The sequence below is a fragment of the Thermobia domestica genome, chromosome 14 (assembly GCF_964235325.1).
Source record: "Thermobia domestica chromosome 14, izTheDome1.hap1.1, whole genome shotgun sequence".
NCBI classification, from domain to species: Eukaryota; Metazoa; Arthropoda; class Insecta; order Zygentoma; family Lepismatidae; genus Thermobia; species Thermobia domestica.
Genome location: NC_137467.1, coordinates 31954323 through 31976139, shown reverse-complemented (window position 1 = coordinate 31976139; position 21817 = coordinate 31954323). Strand labels below are relative to the sequence as shown.

The window sequence follows — 21817 nt, the reverse complement described above, 5'->3', positions numbered from 1 at the left end:
AGTTTTCAAAGCATATTAAAAGTTAAGGAATAATATTAAAGCAGAAGAAGAAAGATTCAAAGGACCATAAAGAAAAATGATAATATTCTTTAAGATTTAGTTTGAGATTTTTGAATTATGTCCCCTTATACAACCAGGTTATGAAGGACGGGAGCTAATATTAACACGGAATCTAAACCACGGCCGGGGCTTGAATTCAGTTCTATTGCCAGGTGTTCAGACCATAATTCAAGATCAATCGTAGGGGCCGAGTGGCAGAACGTACTGTGCATGATTCAATACCACCTCCTACAAGTGGACTTAGTGGAAAGCAAACACAATGTTTGTGTTTTTTCTTGGGGTTCTCCCGTTTCCTCCTACTTTCGTTATTCCACCATTATTATCCATCTCATTTCACCGTCTTCCTCACAGTCAAGAATACTTATCTGTGGTCTCCCTTAGTCTCGATACATATGTGTGGGACGTTAAACTTAAAAATCAATCCCCACAGTATCCTATATAGGCCATTCCCATCTCGCCTTCCCTTTACTACATAGTTTTTAATTTTTTATTTTTTAATTGTCTAATAGTTTAATTAATAGTGATCTTTTTGTATAGGTTGAGAGAGTAAGAAAGTTGTATCACAGAGAAAAAAATTTCTGTGGTTGTATGTTCTTGAAATAACTCAAAGATCAATTTTTATTTCAAGTAATATAAACAATTTTCAAGTACTTCCTTATTGCACCCGCTCCCCGTTCCTCGTTTGATGGGCGCCAGCGACTCCCACGGCAGGTTTAGTAGATAAGATGAAAAGAAGAATGTCGGTGACCGCACAAGTGATGAGTTGTAGCTGATTAGTTTTGTTTGAAATATTTTATTATTATTTACGTTGTTGAGTTTTGTCGCACGTGCTTATAATCTGGTAGTTGTGTATTTTAATGTTATTTTTACTTCTTGCACAAACTCGGTTTGTGATTTAGACTGTAGTTTGTTTTTTATGGTACGTTTTTTCTTGATTGATTATCTTGCTTTGCTTGTCTTACCACATTTGGACAAGGCAGAAGACAGGTTGCAATATCTTTCTTTATGATTATCGTATTAACCTGCTTTGAAACTTAACATAAGAAGGTAAGACTTCTCCTTTGGGCGGTTTCAGTTGAAACATTGCTCATGCTTGTTTAGTTATTAATATTTTTAAACGTGAACAAAATAACGAAACGCATTTATTTATATACCACATATGCTCTGTGATATTACCAAGTAGGGTGTTGATCCTCAATATAGATCATACAGATATTGATTATATATTTTCTATTGACGATATCAACTCTTAACACCGGCATTACTGCCGTATCGCCGGACCACACGAAAAAAAAAAATAATAAAAAAATAAATAGTCCCTCCTCCAAAATACTACATTGGGCAGACGGGGTCCAGCAAGTGTTTCTAAAAAATGTTACAATTTAGGCAATTTCTGTTCAAATTAGGTGAGTTTAGGTTAGATTAGTTGATGTTACATTATGTTAGTGTAGGGGTCCAAAATAATTTCCCGAGCAATGATATAATTTATCTTATTTCTACTAGTATTAGGTTAGTTCAGGTGCTTAGGTTAGGTTAGAGTTGGTTACGTTATTAGGTCTAAGTACTTGCATCATCCATTTCTCTCTTTTTTTTTTTTTTTTTTTTTTTCGTGTTTCTGGACCCTTTCTGCTAAACATAACTCCTAGATTATGATCATGGCTCACTTGGTAGTGATTATTGTTTGAAATACAGTGTGGACGTAGAATATAAAAACTATTGTATAAAGCACAGACCAGCTTGGGTTAGGTGGCCACTAAGAAGCCGAACACTATCTAGCGGAGTCAGACAGGAGCGCAACAGGGGGCCCGAGCTGTAGCAAGGGGATGCGTCCGTAGGGAACAGGCATGTAAGCGGCGGTGGGTATACGCAAAAACGAGGAAAAGTGGGGGCTTATATGTTGCACAGCTTTGGGGGAGATGCTAAATGTAGCCCAAAATGTACTAAATTAGATTAGGTTTGGTTGGGTGCTCCTCTTCTTTCCTGTAGTTTCGTCTTCAAACTTACGATAACCTTTCACCTGTTTAGAGACCATGCCTTTCACACAATTTCAATAACACACTATTTTTGTATAAAGCTCAAACACGATATGTGACAATCTTGTCATTTACGCACCATTTCCACACTGCCTTTCCCATATATCATACGTGTACCTTTCCACCAAATAGTCCCTTGCACTTCCATATATAGTGCCGCTTACAACATCAAAAACAACTAACAACAACAAGTATTTTCGTAACTTCAACTATTCCCCTCACCTGACTTTCATTCACACTTCCTCCCAAACAAAAATTAATCTGGTAAATTTTCTAAAATTGATACGGCAGTTAACCCTTTTACACCTTTAAAAGTTATTTTTTGAATGGGAGTTTTGCATTTCCTAAGTGCAGATTCATTTTAGGAGGGCTGAACCGTTATGGGTTTAAATATGGAAGTAATTGATCAAGAATTACAACTCTGTGAATAAGATTAGATGCTGGCGCAGTTTTGGCGCACCATATTTTGGAAGATTTACAGCTGAAAGTGAATACTTTGTATGAAAAGACATAAGATTATTTATAAGGAACATATTTCTGCAAGCGACAGAATTTTATACAAAGAAATACAGCTGCTTTTTTAATTTTACAAGTGTAGGGTTACTAGTGTAAAATTTTTGCAAGTGCTTTACAATGGGTAATAAAGTGAGTACATATGAAAGATGACTCTCTTATTTTCCACCGACGGTGTACTGCTGCACAGTGTATAGAAGTTGTAATTTATGTTTACAAGTGGAACGTTACTAGTATGAACCCATGGCAATTTCTATTGAAACTCTTATCTATGCCCAAACTCTCTTCTTTTCACTATCCTCGCTTACGCGTATACCTATCATCGCTGACGCTCCAACTCTATTCGAACGCACTATCGCGCTTACCCGACTGCTTCGCCCTGCCCTGACTTGATTAGATAGCATTCGTGCTTTTTAGTGGCCACCTGGCACACTTTTGTTTGTGTGTGTGTGTGTGTTTGCACTGTAGTTTTCATGTCATACATCCGGAAGCCGCATTTATAAGCAGATCGAAAAAGAATTATAATTTTTCAACAACTACTTATGGTGGCCCCGTTGAATATTATCTATGCCAAGTCAGATATTTTCATATCGCCCAGCGCAAATGTTTTAGAAGATAAGATATTTCACCAATTATTTCGAGGGTGCACCAAAAGTAAACCTGCACGTAAAATTATTATTTTCTTCAAGAATGCCTACAAAATCATTTTCACATCTATTAGGTACCCTTATAAGGGGATCAAGCGGATTCGTATCCGACCTCACGGGCTAGAGACCACTCGTTGTAGTGGTTTCATGTTGAAGGCTGTGGGCAGAACGGAGACAAGATGATGCAAAAGAAACGCCTTCGGCATTGTCCTCATGGTTTGTGCATTGACACTTGCGCAAAACGATGCATACGATGGGGGTAATCAAAAGAAAATAGAAAGGACAGATCTTACCTTGTGACTTCATATTTTCGAGATTCACCACTCTTTCTTCCTCACACTTCCATGTAAAAACTCTATCAAGTACTCCCTGTTAGAATCTAAAGGTAGGCTAAGATAAATTGAAGGTTCGGTATTCCATCAGATCCTACAGTCTTTCGTTTTCCTTCTTCTGGTAGACCTATTTACGTTTCAGCTTCTTCTGATACTTGTATACTGTATCAGTAAGCTGTGTCATTACTCACTATTGCAACATGTATAGATATACGATCGCACAGTGTACGCTTACTTTCCTTCCAGAATCTGCTATGGTTGCACGTCATTAGTTAACATACCGGTACTACCTTCATATATTGTACTTCACTTGACTTTACTTCATAATGATTTCCTTATGGCGAAATCAGTACGTGACACATTCCAGTTTCATTCATCTGTGATACTCTGCCGTAGTTCTCACTTAACAGTACCGGCTTGACACTAGATAGGAAGAGTTTTCCGTGTTGTTAACTTGGATCCTACAAACTGCAGAGACTTACCATGAGAAGAGAAGACCTCGTATAAACGGAATAACAGCTAACTTAATCAAAAATAAGCGAATCGAACAATTTCATGATAAGAATTTTATAAAAAATACGAAGCTCAAATATGTCAGCTGCATACACAAATGTAGACCTGCAAAGAAAGCATCTCGAGCAGTGCACAACGATGATCATTATTCAGGTGATACTACAATCATAACTTTAAACAGAGCATTAGGTACGAGTACAAACATGTTTTGCATTAAGGCAAGCAATGAAATGAAGCGGTTTATGTACCACACGTCAAGTCACCTATACTCGTGTTGCTTCTTATATACATAAATTATTATTTGAACAACTAATACTCTTTTGTCGATTATATCTTCATTGAAACACATCATCTCAAAGTGTATTTTTGATGATAAACATCATACTTGACTTGTTCTAATACTCTTTAGTTTCATTAAAGTAAACGAGTTGCGTAAATATATTCATCGTTTCCATATCAGCAGTTGCAATGTATTATAGAAGATACCAATTGAAATTCATTCTATTACGTATAGTTTATCAACAGTCATGTCAAGATATCAGTGGCTTACAGATATTCTCATTCCCTGGTTAAAATTTTAATTAAGTATAAAACTTACTTGAAATTTAGAAGGTTTGACAACGGCGAATAATTAAAACTTCGAAGGACAGGCGAAAAGTTTACTCGATCTTCACTTATCTCAGTGTATAATAAAATCATTTCTTCTGGTTCCAAAGTGGTTATATATATAATTATGCCCTCTGGCGTAATGGCAATGCATGCCTACGACTTTTTCATGTAGCTCGTCAATTGTTGTTGGTTTTTGTCGATACACGTCATTCATGACCGTCCTCAGACGTAGAAGTCCAGAGGTATCAAATCAGGAGATTGAGATGGGTACTCAGCAGGATCTCTTCGACCAACCCACCGTCCGGTAGAGTTTTATCGAAGTACAGCCTGTCACCTCGATGGTAATGAAGTGGGACTCCGTCGGGTTATCTGTCATCGTTATACAGATTTCGGATGGCAGGCAAAATCCTTATCTGAAGCATATCAAGATACGCCTCATCAGTTACGGTACCCTCGAAGATAAAGAAACCAATCACATCACGCACCGATAGACTACACCACACAGCAACTCTTGGTAGATTCACTATTCTGTCCACACGAGTGTGAGGATTTTCAGGAGCCCAGTAGACACACACAATTGTGACGATTCATAGTACCGTTAAATTTGAACTGCGCCTCGTCAGTTCATACCAACTTCCCTGTAGTTTCCACATCCTCGCCAACATGTGCCGAAACCATTCACTTTACTCCATCTTTCGATCTGGTTGTCCTCATTCATCGCATGCAGCAGTCTTGGATGTACACTTTCTACTTTCCTCTCTTCAGAATGCGTCTTACACTTGACCTGCTCACCCCACTGTCACACGTTTCCTGGTTCACTGATTTTTGTGGGGATTGGGTGAAATGTTGCAATACCGCAGCACTAGACGCCGCATTTGTAGCTGTTCGTGGTTGGCCGGATCTTTCCTTGTGCACATCTTTAACTGTTCCGTCGGCTTCGAATTTTTCGCGCATGCGGGCAATTGTACGACACGTTGACGACGGTATTCCAAACTCTCTCTGCCATTGTAATTGTACATTGTGAATGTTCTCGTACTTCCAGTACCATTTCAGTCATATTAGCCAGTGCAGTAAAAGATAATCGATTATCAACAATGGCTAAGGTTCGCTTATCGTTTGTTGAACGCAAGGCTATACTGAAATGGTACTGGAAGTACGAGAACATTCACGATGTACAATGACATTGGCAGAGACAGTTTGGAATACCGCCATCAACATGTCGAACAATTGCCCGCATTCATGATAAATTTGAAGATGATGAAACAGTTAAAGATGTGCACAAGGAAAGATCCTGTCGACCACGGACAACTACAAGTCCGGCAGCTAGTACTGCGATGTTGGAACACTTCACCCAATCCCCGCAGAAATCAGTGAACCAGGGAGCGTGCGAAAAGTGGTGTGAGCCGGTCAAGTGAAAGACGCATTCTGAAGAGGGGAAAGTGGAATGTGTTCATCCCAAGATGGCTACATACGATGAATGAAGATAGTAGGAAATCGAATATAACTGGGTCATTCCACCACGAACCACTCGTGTATGTACGGCATAAATTACCAGCTCCACCTACCACGACGATTTTAATACCTTACCCTACACAAAGGATTAGATTAGTGACTGTATTTTTTTATTTATTTATTTACCTATTTTAGAAATTATTTAATTACAAACAGTGAGTACATTTTTTGTACCCTTTCTGTATTAGAACTCAGAACCATCTAAAATCCCTTCAAATTTTGTAGTGTCATTGAGCTTTCGGATGAGCCTTGATAAAGTTTACAGTGCAAACAAAGATTTTATTTTGAGTTTAGCATCTCGTGTCAGTAGCGAGCCTATATGAGACGTGGACCTACAACTTAACATGGGGTCCGAACCACATGAGCTCCCACCGGGAATCGAACCCGGCCAAAGGCTCGTACGCTAACTACTTACCAGGGTTGGCAAAAACCATGGTTTTTATTAAAAAAACCAAAAAAACCGTTTTTTTTGGTTTAAACCAGGTTTCTTTGGTTTAAATGATTTGCTCTATATATTCATATCATATATGGACAGAAATAAGTTTGTTTCGCTTTGATGTTATTATGCAACAACCGGGTTATGCTGGAATGGGTCACCTAAGCTTAAACGGAATAAAAACCGCTTCTCGAGTTACATCCGAGAGAAATTGTCCTCCATTTGAACTCGGAACCAGGACTAACTGGCCACAAATGCGATACGTCTGCCGACTCACTCACGAAGGAATCCTGATAAAAAATACGTTGTACTGATCTTTATATGCTTCTTAATATAACTGCCAAGAGTCATATCAGAAGGACAAAAAGATAAACAGTTGCACAAGTGAAACCATTATACAGAATTACATATGGACAATTTCAAAGTACTACGGAGTACAGAAGAACTAATTTAGTTCAAGTTAATTAATAACGACTTTTATTGGTCCAAATTAAAGAAATACGACGACTTAATCTGCATATCAATAAGAAAAGTGAATAAAGATACGAATTATTTGAGTCCACTTTGGCTCAGACTCATTTATACATAAATAGATACCAAAGATACTTCTCATTTCACTAAATCCCTCTCGTGGGGTCTGTATGACCCCCCCCCCCTCCACACACAAAAAGTACGGCATTTTCGATGTATTTTATCAATAGTAAACATCGAAACGAAACAATATTTAGAACTTTTCTTCGATTGCAATTACATAACAATAATAACAACTACAAAAAAATCACAAAATAAACATTTATAAACTTGTAAAAAAAAAAAAAAAAAGTTGCTTTTGTAGTATGATCTTTTTGAGTAATGAATGGGGAATTTAGGTTTGAATATAATACGAATAATATACGGGAGTGAAACGTGATAACCCACAAATGTGTGTTCATCAAGATTTTACAAACACTTACACTTTTACGAACATTTTTTTGGTTTTTGGTTTAAACCAGTTGGTTTTTTTTTTTAAAAAAACCAGCTGGTTTAAACCACCTTGGTTTAAACCAGCCAACCCTGCTACTTACCCATAAGAGAGCTTAAATATAAAGAAAAAGCAGCAGAGGGACAAAGATCCCAGAGAGGGTCAAAATGATGAGTACGAAGTTAGCGCTTATTGCTTAAGTAAACAAATTATTAAATGTATTAAAATTAAGCACAATTTGTCATTCCCTTACAAAGAATCACTATGCGATTCACAAGATAAGATTTTTTTATGCTGCCAATTGATAAATTATGTCTTCGGTTTACAACACTTTAAACGGGAAAAAAAAAACGAAAATTAAAGGAGGATGTATACTTTTATTATTAGGCCAATGCTGTAAAAGAATTAGTCAAGCATACATTGATCCATAATTAGGTTCAACCAGTTGGAAAATCATAAAAGGTTAGTTGTAGGATGAGTTGAGTTGAGTTGATTTTGAGTTTAACGTCCCGTTTAGCAACGAGGCTATACTGTATAAGACGTGGACCTACTGATTAACGTGGAATCCGAACTAAATGAGCTCCCGCCGGGAGTCGATCCCGTGTCTCCCACGCCAAAGACGCGTAGGCTAACCGCCTAGCCACAAAGGAGCTCTGCCAGTTGTAGAATATAAAACTAGTAATCTCGAAAGCATGTCATTTTTTTTACTTTATTTATTTTCATAATCACATTGCACTTACAATACATAATTATCATGTCACAAAATAACTTGTCTTCCAAATTTAGAACCCATCAGCAAGTCAAAGATTCACTTTCATCTTTTTTTAAATATCTCATTACAGTAATTATAGTCAATTTTAGGTAATAACAAAATGTTCAAACAATATTCTCTTCTCTTAACAGCTTAATAAACAACATCGTGATACTTAATACCCCAAAAGCCCCGCCAAGTGAACTTTGTGGTGGACAAACACCGTCTCCTTTAGCCTAACCGGCATAAACGTAGGACGTAAAACTCAAAGATTTCATTTTCATTTTTAATACCCCAAAAGCCAGAAAAAGTAGTGTTAGGAAAGTCCTGTCTTTTTTCTTAGTAATCTAGTTTCCAAAAAACAGAAAACTGAACGTTTTCATCTTGGAATAAGTAAATCGCATTGAGGTTCCTTTTTTTTTTCAGATGCAACAAAATATGATTTTTTTTTAAATTTTTATTTTTATTTATTTGTTTAATTTAATTTAATTTTTTATTTATTTATTTATTTTTGTCAACTCCAGAGTCAGTATCTAATAATAGTGTCGTTGAGAACCGAAGTGGAAAATATAGTTTTTTTTTTTTTTTTTTTTTTTTTTTAAGGGGGATTTTAGAGATGTATGAGATCAGAATTAAAAAAAAGTGAAGAAAAGAAAATGTAGTAGTGTTTCTTTGAGTCAAAAATTGTTTCCGTGGCCATAAATCATAATTTGATACTCAAGTATTCATTGGCATCACACTTCTGTGATTTTGTGTAGAAAACTGAGATGCGATACCGCTTAAATAAAACGCCAGATGATATGTGTATATATTGGGATGACGAAAATGAATACAAAACACTGTAGTTAAAGAGCTTATAAGAGATAATGTCGAAACTTTCATATCTGACGAAACTTTTCGAAACATTTAAGTGAAAACTATCATAGAATTAAGACTAGACGTATTAGAAGTACATAACGAGTCATGATACGTATGTATAAGCATGTCTTTGAACACAGATGAAGGCAATCTTCATAGAACATGAAATGATATAAAGACACATATAAGTAAAAGTTTCAATCAAATAACTTATAAATTTGCTAATAATCATTTTCAGGAGCTCCTTCGTGGCTAAGCGGTTAGCTTACGCGCCTTTGGCGTGGGAGACTCGGGTTCGATTCCCGGCGGGAACTCAAGTGGTTCGGATTCCACATTAGTTAGTAGGTCCATGTCTCATAGTCTCGCTGCTGAACGGGACATTAAGCTCAAAATTAATTCAACTCAACCTTTAATAATCATATCAGAAAAAATTTACAGCTTATTTTATTCGTAAGTGGTTTGAATTGAAAATTGCTATAACAATTACATTATGATTAATATAAGTGAAAGGAAAATTGAATGAATTGTGTGAAAGTGAATAGGATAATTAATGTCTCTTCTGATTCACTTGTTTATATATTTTCGAGTTATATGTCCGTTTTATTTCTAATCATATAACTTTACCCATTCCTAGCTATATAGCTGAACAAAGGTGACCCCGTAAACCTCCAAAATTCAGCAGAATTTGTAAGATAGAAGCAAGGCACTTGATACATGCCAATAGATAATTTGAGCACGGTGTGAGGCTAAACTCTAAACAGTCTTCTTTACCATGTAAGGCCTAGTTGTAGGATTTAATACTAAAGTCTTTAAGTTTTAGAACTCCCCGAACTGGGTGTTAAAATTAATTGTAATTTATACATGTAAACAAATGAAAATTGATTCTTGTTTCTATAAATATTCATTCTGGCTGTTCAAAGAGAACTAACAGATGTTAATGCACGATCTCTGTGTAGAGCAGGTTACACAAGTTGTCATATAATCACGTGTCATTCGTTCAAGGACGATTTCTTGGCACTTAGTCATAGATTGTATTTACCCTTGACCTGCTTCTGATATATACTTTTTATTATTATTATTATTATACTCGCGTAAAGAAATTTGTTTCAAGACAGGAGAGCGCGTTGACATTAGCATTCTCAGATCAACTGAATAGTTACCATAAATTCTCAGCCACGTAAGTTGTATTTGTTTCAATTTATTTTCCATTGTATTAACAAATTAAATTTATTGGGAATGGATATAGTGATATAAGACTGTTGTTACTGTTTTTTGCTTGCTTATTTCGTATAATGAAGATCATGGTAGAAATGGTTTAGACATCGTACATATGCATTAATATCGAATTACATGTAATATTTCAGTCAGTCGCAACTCAGGATTAATCTCGTATTTGTCTTCGGCACGCGGTATGTAATTTTATTTATTAGTGTAGATTTTAATTTGCTCACAGCATAGCTATCCATGTAAAGTGTCAAAAGTATTGCTTGGCGCCACACTGATGAAAATGAAAGTGAAATTCCGAGTTTTACGTCCCACGATTATTCCATTGAAGAGATGAACAGTTCATGAACGTGAATAGTCACTAAATAACTTGTGGAATGAGAATGTTAGAACAAACGGAAAAACCGATACCCATTCGGTATCCACGGATACGGTAGGTTGCTCTAAAGAATCACGCGTCGTCAATCATCGAATCACGGACTTCGAGCACCAAAAGTGAGCGCTCCACCACAAAGCCACTATATCCCCACACTGTTCTGAATTCAGAATATTACACTAGTTAACAAAGGTTTTGTTACATAAAAGGAAATACCTGTTCTTAAAGGAACTTTTTGCGCTTAATTCGAATATGCACTCGGGTTTTCTCCATCACGTACGATTTTCCCTAACAGAGGGATTTTCGGGAAAATCCCTCAAAAATTTCCCTTTTCGTTTATTTTACACCCCAAGATCTTGTCCCCTTGCATATACTAACATAGAAATTATACCTAAGTATACTTTGATTCATATTTAACAAACCCTCCAAGTTTCGTAATAATCGCTTTATTCTTTCTAGAGAAATAAATATGTTTGTATGTATACTGTGTGTACTGTTTATTGCACCTTATAGTAATGCTTTCAGATCTCTTAAGTTGAGGTAAAACGTTTTGCTTTATTACCACAAACACATATATAAAATATAATACAATATAATTTACAAGTGTGACAATTTACAATAAACAATAATACAAATGTACCAAAAGGTCATGAAAAGACAATCAAAACTATCACAATATATGAAACTTCCATTGGGTTACAAAAACGTACACTACTTCCTTCTTTTGTAAGAAATGTTGCATTCTCTAACAAGACCCCAACAATAGTCCCCCATCATTGAAGGATCCCATCGTCCCTGGTACCTTTTCTCCATTGCCATTATATCTTGGTGGAATCTTTCCCCCTGTTCGTCGCTGAGAGCACCTAGGTTAGCAGGAAAGAAGCTGAGGTGGGAGTGCAAAAAGTGGATTTTTAAAGACATCCTACAACCCAACTCTTTGTATTTCTGTATCATGTCCTGTACGATTTCTGTGTAACTCTCAGCTGTGTTATTGCCCAGAAAGTTGCGCACAACACACTTAAATGCTGTCCAGGCAGCTAGCTCAGCACTGTTTAACTTGCTGTCAAAGCTATCATCAAGCATTAATTTCCTAATTTGGGGACCAATAAACACTCCCGCTGAAATCTTAGCATCACTCAGGTTAGGGAACTTATCTCGCAAATACTTGAAACCTTCACCAGATGTGTCCATGGCTTTGACAAGGTTTTTCATAAGTCCTAACTTGATATGAAATGGCGGTAGTAATATCTTATTAGGATCTACCAAAGGAGCGTATTTGACGTTGCATTCTCCAGGTACGTAATTCACTCTAGGTTCCCATTCCTTCACTTCATAATGTTTGTCATCAGCTCGGCTACCCCATAAACATAAAAATCATTGGTACTTCGTGTAACCGCATTGCAGTCCTAATAAAATACCGACTACCTTGAGATCACAACATATTTGCCAACAATGGTCCTTGTAATTTATAAGATTTAGCAAAGTTGACATGGTGTCATAGGATTCCTTAATCTTCACTGAGTGCGCAAGTGGTATAGAAGGATTTTTATTTCCATTATGTAAAAGGACAGCTTTAAGGCTGACCTTTGACGCGTCGATAAATAACCTCCATTCTTCTGGAACGTAAGGAATTCCTAGCTCCGCCATCAACCCATTTATATCCGTACATACGCACACATTATCTTGCATTGAGAAATAGCTTGAAAATTGAACATGCCTTTTCCTGTACACTGATATGTTCGTTTCTGCATCCAATAAGTTCCACTGCTGGAGCCTTGATCCCAGAAGTTCCGCCTCTTGTTTTGTCAGGTGCAAATCACGGACTAGGTCATTAAGTTCACATTGCCGGATGAAATGTGGCTCGCGAACACAGTCAGGGATGAACGTTGGATCCTTGGATGTACATGTTGATGTCGATGGTTCATCAAGGTCATGATCATCATCAGAGTCTTTTGGCCATATCTCTTCCCAGTTGGTAGGGGGGTCGGTAAGTGGAAGTTCATCCCCGTGCGGAATAGGTCTAATTGCGGATTTAACGTTGGGATAACTTATTGTGTATTTGCTTTTTTTAGAATGTCCCTTAACTACTGTGAGACAAAAATAACAATCATCCAGATGGTTGGTGGGTTCTCTCCACACCATTGGTACAGCAAATTTCATGAACCTCCGTTTCCCTTTGGCCCATGCAAGTAAAGTGACGTAGCACGACGCACAAATTATGTTGGGTGCCCAGGTTTTGTCCTGATCTCCCACACGACATCCGAAATATATATAATATGCTAGTTTCACCGATGGCGTAATGGATCTACACTGTCCTTTAACTACAAACTGGCCACACACATAACAAAAACTATTTGGTGAGTTAACACACGAACGCCGTCCTCTTGACGCCATTGTACTGATCACAAACTAAACTTCTGGTCTTAGTTGGGTATAATGCCGTTAAGATCAAACATGAAAGCACTCTTAGCAGCAAAGACAACTTTGAAAGTGAAGTAGTGTTAAACCACACGTCAATATAAAAATGTACAAAACTCCCTCACCAGGTGTCAAGAACACAAGAAAGAAAGAAATGCGCGGGGGGAGGGGGGAAACGATACCGTAGTGGAAAATCCAGACTGCATTAGTTCATTGTTGTCAACAATGAGTCTGTATTCCATTCTTTCTTTCTTTTGCATTCTGTTACATTTGATAACAAATATTGATAACCATTTCATGAACAAAACGAAAAAACTTGGAGAATTGTGTATATATATATTAAGATATACATATACTGTACGTTTAAAAAAAATATACGTTGGAAGTACATTCTATTTTTATACACGTTTCTAATTTACAGAGAGCAATACAAGTGTGTTGTTGACTATTGTAAATATTCATTTTTATGTCTGTGTTTGTAGTAATAAAGCAAATCGTTTTTACCCCAACTCAGGAGATCTGAAAGCATTACTATCAGGTACAATAAACAGTGCACACAGTATACATACAAATATATTTATTTCTCTAGAAAGAACAAAGCGATTTTTACGAAACTTTTAGGGTTTATTAAATATAAATCAAGGTATACTTAGGTATAATTTCTATGTTACTATATGTAAGGGGACAGGAGCTAGGGGAATAAAAATCTGAAAAAGGGAAATTTTTGAGGGAATTTCCCGAAAATCCCTCTGTTACGGGAAAACTGTACGTGATGGAGAGAAACCGAGTGCATATTCGAATTCAGTGCAAAAAGTTCCTTTAAGATCAGGTGATTTTTCTCATGTAACAAACAAAAAGTTTAAATTTGTTAACTAGTGTTATTCAACAATACTGACTAAGATTGAGGAGTCCACTAAGTGCTTCTCCCTATTTCCTTCACGAAATATTGAAAGAAGATTGCCCTTCATTCACCGCTTAATTCAATTTATTTCAGGGGGTCGGGTGGCTCAGTGGTAGAGCGTTCACCGCTGGTGCGGGGTGTCCCTGGTTCGATTCCCACTAACGTCAAGTGAACTTATGGTGGACAGGCACCGTGGGTTTTCTTAGGGTTTTCCCGTTCCTTCCACTTTCTTCATTTACAATTTCATTCATTTATCATCATCGTCGTCTCCTTTAGCATACACGGCATAACCGTGGGATAAAGCTGAGAGATTTTTTTTTTTTTCAATTTATTACATAATGTGGAGTCGACTCGGATTCCAGTAGGAGTACACATGACTCAGATGCTGCGCTAAATTTCGATACCAACCAAATATCGTACGTCTTGGAAAAAGTGTTTTAAGTATGATTATTACGAGTTTATGATTATTATTTCGATATATGTCGGGTTTACAGAAGAATACACGAAATTTGTAACTAATTTTTGCTGCTATTAAGAGCTCTGCAATTCGTAGAATTTTTTATGATTTACAGATCAGTCAGCATGTAAACTGTAAAGCGATTTTTTGTTTTATTTATTTATTTTTGTTAGAATGCTCACAAAGAGCGCATTCTATATCAGATATAAGGAAATTGCACTTGTTAATTAACAACACTTATATTAATTAACGTTAGCGGTACATATTTTTGTTCTTTTTAAACTGTATATTTACAAACAGCTATTTTTTGTTTTTAAATTAGACCGAAAAATACTCCTTTCCTTGTAGGTACTATTCGGGTGGATGTTCGGGGAAAATTATCTATAAGTTTAAACATTTAAAATCTTTTGTTATAGTGATCTTCAGTATCCAATTTATCGGATATATTTTAAAGTGTAACGTCCCACGGTTATGCATCGAGGCTAAAGAAGACGGTGTGGATGATAATGAATGGAATGAAGCAAGGGGGGAAAGGGAGAACTCCGAGAAAATCCTCACACACGATGTTCTCTCATCACAAAGTTCACTTGGTGCGAGCTGGGATCGAATCAGGAGCCCCCACACACCAGAGTTGAGCGCTCTACTACTTAGGCACCGCGGTCCTTCCATTTGAATAGTACACACAAGGAAATTTACATATTCTTAGAACTGATTCAAAAATTCTATAGCTTTATATAAATACACAGTTTAAGAACAACAAAAATATGTGAGGCCACCAGCAGTCAAAATGATCATCTAATATATTTATACCCTGCAGAAGGATTTCAGCATCATTGGAAAGCCAGATTATCGTGAAAGGAGAAATAACATATATACACATAAGATAAAGTAATATATTTATATGTACAAATATGCGAGTGCGTAAATTCAAAATGATGACCTTAACATATTACCTAGGTATTTTATTAGAATATTTGTTTGTTAAAGTTTATAGGATTTCTTTTTAGCGTGACTTTAAGAGACGTAAACTTATGGTTTAAAATTAAACCAAATCACTGCAATGCGTTTAACGCTTTCCCACTGGGGATCGAACCTGCGACCACGTGCATAAAAGGCACTAATTTTTATTAGTATTATTCGTTAGAGGTCTCTGTACTAAATGATTAACGTCCACGCATTCGGTGCGGGAAGCATAGATTTAGTTCCCGGTATGGTTGGCTGGTTTAAACCTGTTTATTATTATTATTATTATTAACCAACTGGTTTAAACCAAAACACGAAAAATGTTCGTAAAAGTGTAAGTGTTCGTAAAATCTTGATGAACTCATATTTGTGGGTTATCACGTTTCACTACCGTATATTATTCCTATTATATTCAGACTTAAATTCCCCATTCATTACTCAGAGATTATACTACAAATGCATCTTTTTTTTATATATAAGTTTATGAATGTTTCTTGTGTGATTTTTTAATAGTTTGTTATTTTGGTTATGTAATTGCAATCAAAGAAAAATTCTAAATATTGTTTCGTTTTATTAATGTTTACTATTGATAAAATACATCGAAATGACATACTTTTTTTTTGGGGGGGGGGAGGTTCATACAAACCCCACGAGAGGCATTTATTGAAATCAGAAGTATCTTTGGTATCTATTTATGTATAAATGGGTCAGAGCCAAAGTGGACTTAAATAATTCGTGTCTTTATTCACTTTTCTTACTGATATGCAAATTAAGTCCTTGTATTTCTTTAACTGGGACTAATAAAAGTCGTAGTGAACTAACTTGGACTAAATTAGTTTCTTCTGTACTCTGCCATATTTTCAAACTGTATATATGTAATTCTGTATGGACTCTCCATATGTAATGGTTTCACTTGTGCAGCTGTTTATCTTTTTGTCGTTCTGAAATGACTCTTAACAATTATATTAACAAGTATGTTAAGATCAGTACAACGTATTTTTATCAGGAGTCCTTCGTCAGTGAGTCGGCAGACGTATCGCATTTGTGGCCAATTAGTCCCGGTTTCCGAGTTCAAATGGAGGACAGTTCCTCTCGGATGTAAGCCGAGAAACGGTTTGGATTCCGCTTCAAGCTTATGTGACCCCTTCCAGCATAACCTGGTTGTTGCATAATAACACCAAGGCGAAACAAACTTATTTCTGTCCATATGTGATATAAATACATAGAGCAAATTATTTAAACAAACAAACAAAAAAAAAGCAGGTTTAAACAAAAAAAAGTAGGTTTAAACAAAAAGTTTATTTTTTTTTTTTCAATAAAAACCATGGTTTTTGACAACCTTGGTTCCCGGTAGGTATGATCTCATGTTGTGTAGAGTCCACTTTTAAGCTGTAGGTCCTCGTCTTATATCGCATTGTCCCTGGAAAGAGACCGTTCACATGTATGGTTTTAGTAGGATTGCTTACTGGATATCTGGAAAAGTTTTAAAATATTCTGGAAGGTAGAAAATTAACATTTTTTTCTTTATTTTTAGTATACAGGATTTGTGCTAATTAAGAAGTTCGATACAAGATGAGACTAGTAATCTTGGATACCTCAGATGAGGTCTGTGATTGGGCAGCAAAGTATGTTATTAAAAGAATTAAAGATTTCAACCCAGGACCTGAAAAGTATTTTGTCCTTGGACTTCCAACAGGTTAGTATTAATACTATGTAGGGTTAATCATCGGTCTCATTATAAGGATTTTGACATTAATGCCAAGTTTCTTAGCGAAGACTAAATGAACTTCGTCATTTAACTTTCTGGGTTGGGCTCTGGTGTAAAAAGTACACTAATGAAACTTTTTCTGCTATAATTTACAGATGGTAACTGGAACCTGGCTTTATTCGGCTACTTCTATAAGACAACCCTCCTCGATCCATTGTTACAGTGACGCCAATTTATTCTCCATCCCGTTAATGTGTAATATGTTATGACTTTGGAATAATCGCGGGATGGTGTACTTTTGCAACGCGCTTGTTCTCAAGTAATAGTTTGTTCCGGCGTAATATTTTTATATGCGGTTCCAGTAAATTCAATATAATGCAAAGTGTAGTTCCATATATGAAACTAGGAAGTGACAATAAATATACGATGTGTAGCCTATATCAGGTGTAGTATAAAGGTAACCAAGAAAGTTCTGTCGCTTTTTCACCCACCAACTTCGACCATCGATATGTCACCTAAACGTACCTGGAAGATCAAAAAATGTTCTGGAAGGCCATGGATTCCATCGCGGTAGAACTTGGTGAACCGTGAAGCGAAGAAGGTATCAAGTGCATTTTGCACCTCTACTAGGAATTTGAACTGGCGTCCTCTAAGGTGATTGTCCAAGAAATGGAACAAGTGGTAATCGGACGGTGCAATGCCCGGGGAGTATTTCGGATGCAATAGTGTTTCCCATCCAAGGCGTAGAATGGTGTCTCAGGTCATCCTAGCCACGTGGGGCTTGGTGTTGTCCTGTAATAGGAGGACCCCTTTGCGATTCAGAAGTGTTGGCTCCAGAGTTTTGTTTTTCTTGAACACGTCTCAACTGCTTACAGTATACAGTTGCATTGATGCTCTGACCAGCTGGTAACAGTTCCCGATGCACGATGCTGCGAACAGTCCTTCAAACACACAGGAGGACCTTCTTGAGGTGCAGTGCTGGTTTCGGCTGTTTTGGAACCGAATGATGACGGCGCCATGAAGCTTCGTACAGGACTCACTCTCATCACATGTGAACATCCTGTCCAGAAATGGCTCCTTCCTCAGATGAGACAGCAAAGAAACACAGATGTCCGCTCGCGTTGCCTTCTGGCCCGGAGTCAAATCATGTAGGGCCCATCGTGCTTCCCAAGTTGATGTAGGTGCTGCCGAATGGTTTCTCCACTCACACTAAATTGTAGTCTCAGTTCCTCACATAGCTGGCAACTGTTCACTTCAATTGCTGCCTGAAGATCATTTTGTATATGTGTTCGTCTCCCGGCACGTGGTGCGTCTTCGAGTGTTTCGTAACCATCCTTAAGCTTATTAAACCACCACCACACTGTCCGCGTAGTCACGACACCCTCACCAAAGGCTTGTCCCGCTGCAGCGGCGTTTGACTACAGTTTGAACTCATATAGCATACACGCCCTTGTGACGCTCTGTGAAGGTCGCATGCTCATTCTGTTCTTACGCACGTTCATGGTGTAACTGAACTACCACAACCAGGTAGTATGTTGGATGTACCCACACCAACAACTGACCTTCGCCTTATCTTCATTCGCACGGTGTGAGGGGCAAACATAGACTTCCATAAAAAGTGACAGAACTTTCTTGGTTACCTTTATAATAAAGTTCGTCGTATATCACACCCGTTCTGGCGTTTTATACTGCCTTTATATCTGCTATTGTGTTTTGTTTGTTTTATATGGTGTAGTAACAATGAGGGAAAATATGTCGTCCCTTGGTGTAAGCGTTGTGACACCTCTGATGCTTTACAAGTACTAAAATCAGACTTTGTCAAGATACAACTTTCACACGTTAACCTGTTCAAACGACAGATTTATCTAGCGCGTGGTTGCAGCTGCAAGCGCCACATTTGCTCGATTCTCTCTAGAAGAAACTGATTTACTTCTATCTAGCTTTACCACCAGCCAGCTTCGAACCCGGACCGAGCTACATAAGGATACTATCTAATCACTGCATGAGTAGGACAGCTAGGACGAAGGAATAAAAAAGAATAATTTTTTCATATTTTTAGAACATAAAATCCCCTGACCATAAAGCATGAGGGATATACTAGCCAGGTCATAGGGCCCCATATTTCAGTACCTGAGATAACGGTTTTCAAAAAATATAAGGGAAAGGAAAACACATTAAACTATGATTTTCACAGCAATTCCTAACGTCAAGTCTACAGATTCCTATAATAATAATAATAATAATAATAATAATACATACATACATACATACATACATACATACATACATACATATATATATATATCATGAGAGGATATCACGTCAATCATTCCGCGAAGTCTCTTAGTCAGTGCGTTTCCCTTACGACCCAGCAGGTCCTTATTCAATCACGCTCTCTCTGTCAGATAGTCTCTGTAACTGATTTCTGAGTTCAGTACTTTGCGCGCCAAAGCAGTTCGTCTTCAGAGTCTTGCAAGGCGTCTCGAAAAATTTTACGTTCATTTCTGGGTCGGTATACGAGAAATAGCCTTAAATAGCGTAATCGGGGCTCTAATCTATTGCTAGAATTGAAAGAAAAAATGTTTGGAAGAAATAAGTAATAAATCCATAAGCTGTATACACAGCAGCAAAAATTAAAAATTACTGTACATTTTTACAGTATTCTGGTCAGAGATTGATTATATCAATATCAAATATGTAAGAATAAGACAGTAATAAATAATAGGGACTAAAAAATAAATTAATAAAAATAGCAATAGCAAGCATAGTTTTCAACATAAATCATTCTCCTCTACAAGTGCTTGTACAAAGATGCATATTAGACACTTTTAATGTAGAAATATTGTTAGAATGCAATAGAATTGCTTGTACAGCAGTCGTTAGAAATATTGGCATATGTATTGGTTTATGGAACAGAACAGAAAAAAAAATTCTTGAAAAAGAACAAAAATTTTAGAGCCAAAAACTATTTAGAATATTTTTCAAAGTGTTGCTAACACCCTAAAACCTGAGACACGTCTTCAGTTATCTTTCCTAGGTAACTTCTATAGCCACACATTTTAATTTCATGTCACTTTGTGTAAGTAGGTTTTTAATTCCGTCTTTATTTTAACTAGAATGCAGTAAAATGTAGGAAATGTTTTAATTGTTTATTTATTTGTAGGTGGAACTCCTTTAGGAATGTATAAAAAATTAATTCAGTATCACAAGGAAGGACGTATTTCATTCAAATATGTAAAAACTTTCAACATGGATGAATATGTCGGTAAGTAATATTTGGATATGTTTATTTTAATTTTTCTGGAGTAGAAAAGTGCTTTTGTATAAAATCTCGTGTGTAAATGTTATGCTTATCATTTTCTGTATTATAATGCAAGAGACATTAGTTAAATACTTCAGCTCACAGTTCACATGGTGAAACAGAATGATACAAGATGCTACCTTTGCCCGCCTGAACATATGTAACAACTACCAGAGCAGTTCCATGGGTGGGGCAAGTGACGCAGTCACTTGAAACTACGAACTGAATGAGGCTCACGCTATTTTTTTTTTTTTTTCCACATGCGCTTAATCGCGTAACTCTCAACCAGTGCCTTGACCATTCAAAACCGGCGAGGTATCATCATTGCGAATGTTTCTTTTTTTTTCTTTTTTTTTCGTATCTTTTATTTCTTAAGTAAATGAAAAGGGAGAGGAAAAAGAAAGGAAGGAAAGGTCTTGGACAACCACATACAATGGATTGACAAACAAACAAACAAAAACAGAAAACCAAACAAACGAAAAGACAAAACAACTAAAACTTAATAAAGTCTTGACTTCAGTTTTAGGATGTTACTATGTACTGTGTTGTATTATGTGTATTTTGTATTTTGTTATTCTATGTGTGTTCATGTGGTTTTACCTACGGTCATCTTCTTCTTTTCTTCTTCCTTCGTTTTCCACTCTTTATAACTATCAGGTTTCTCTCCGTTTGTTTTTCTATTTGTTGTTTCATCTCATTTACTTAATCACTTAATTCACTTGGTTATTCATCTGTAGTCACTAACCCTTACACTTAATTTGCTCACTTAATTCACTTGGTTATTCACCTTTAGTCACTAACCCTATCACTTATTTGCTCACTTAATTCACTTGGTTATTCACCTGTAGTCACTAACGCTAACACTCAGTTATTCACTAGCACTAGCACTTCTTCATGTTTCTCTCCTGTGTATTATTTCTATTCCATATTTCACTTCATCCACTTGGTTTTTATCTATATAATTTAAATCCGTAACTCTCCACTTATCCCATGCACCATTAATTTCCTGTAATCTTACTATGATTTGTTCCTTGAGTGTTCTATATGATGGTCCTGATGGATTGGGTCCGGGGCCCACTCGGAGCACTTAATGTGGATTCCGATCCGTTGTATCCCATTCAATCATCGCCAGCCCTTCATGCACCTGATACTGGAACAATCCTTCTGCCAAAGACCCCTGCGTATTAGTTTGTGTGTATCGAAAAAACTTTTTTTTTTCTTTTTCGAAATCTTGTTACCCTTAG

At 36.7% G+C, this 21817-nt stretch overlaps 1 protein-coding gene across 4 annotated transcripts in view; it reads left to right on the top strand.

Moving 5' to 3' along the window:
- The first annotated feature begins 770 nt into the window (after positions 1 to 770).
- Positions 771 to 21817, top strand: part of Oscillin (glucosamine-6-phosphate isomerase Oscillin) — an 80130-nt gene continuing 59083 nt past the window's right edge. For 2 of the 4 annotated variants that reach the window (XM_081737845.1, XM_081737842.1), the window contains exons 1-3: positions 787 to 1107; positions 17099 to 17260; positions 20436 to 20537. In XM_081737845.1, coding sequence (XP_081593971.1) covers positions 17137 to 17260; positions 20436 to 20537 — 226 coding nt within the window. In that variant the 5' untranslated portion in view covers positions 787 to 1107; positions 17099 to 17136. Of the gene's footprint in view, positions 1108 to 10319; positions 10403 to 17098; positions 17261 to 20435; positions 20538 to 21817 lie in introns of those variants that run through there. The other 2 variants (XM_081737844.1, XM_081737843.1) reach the window with 2 other exon arrangements.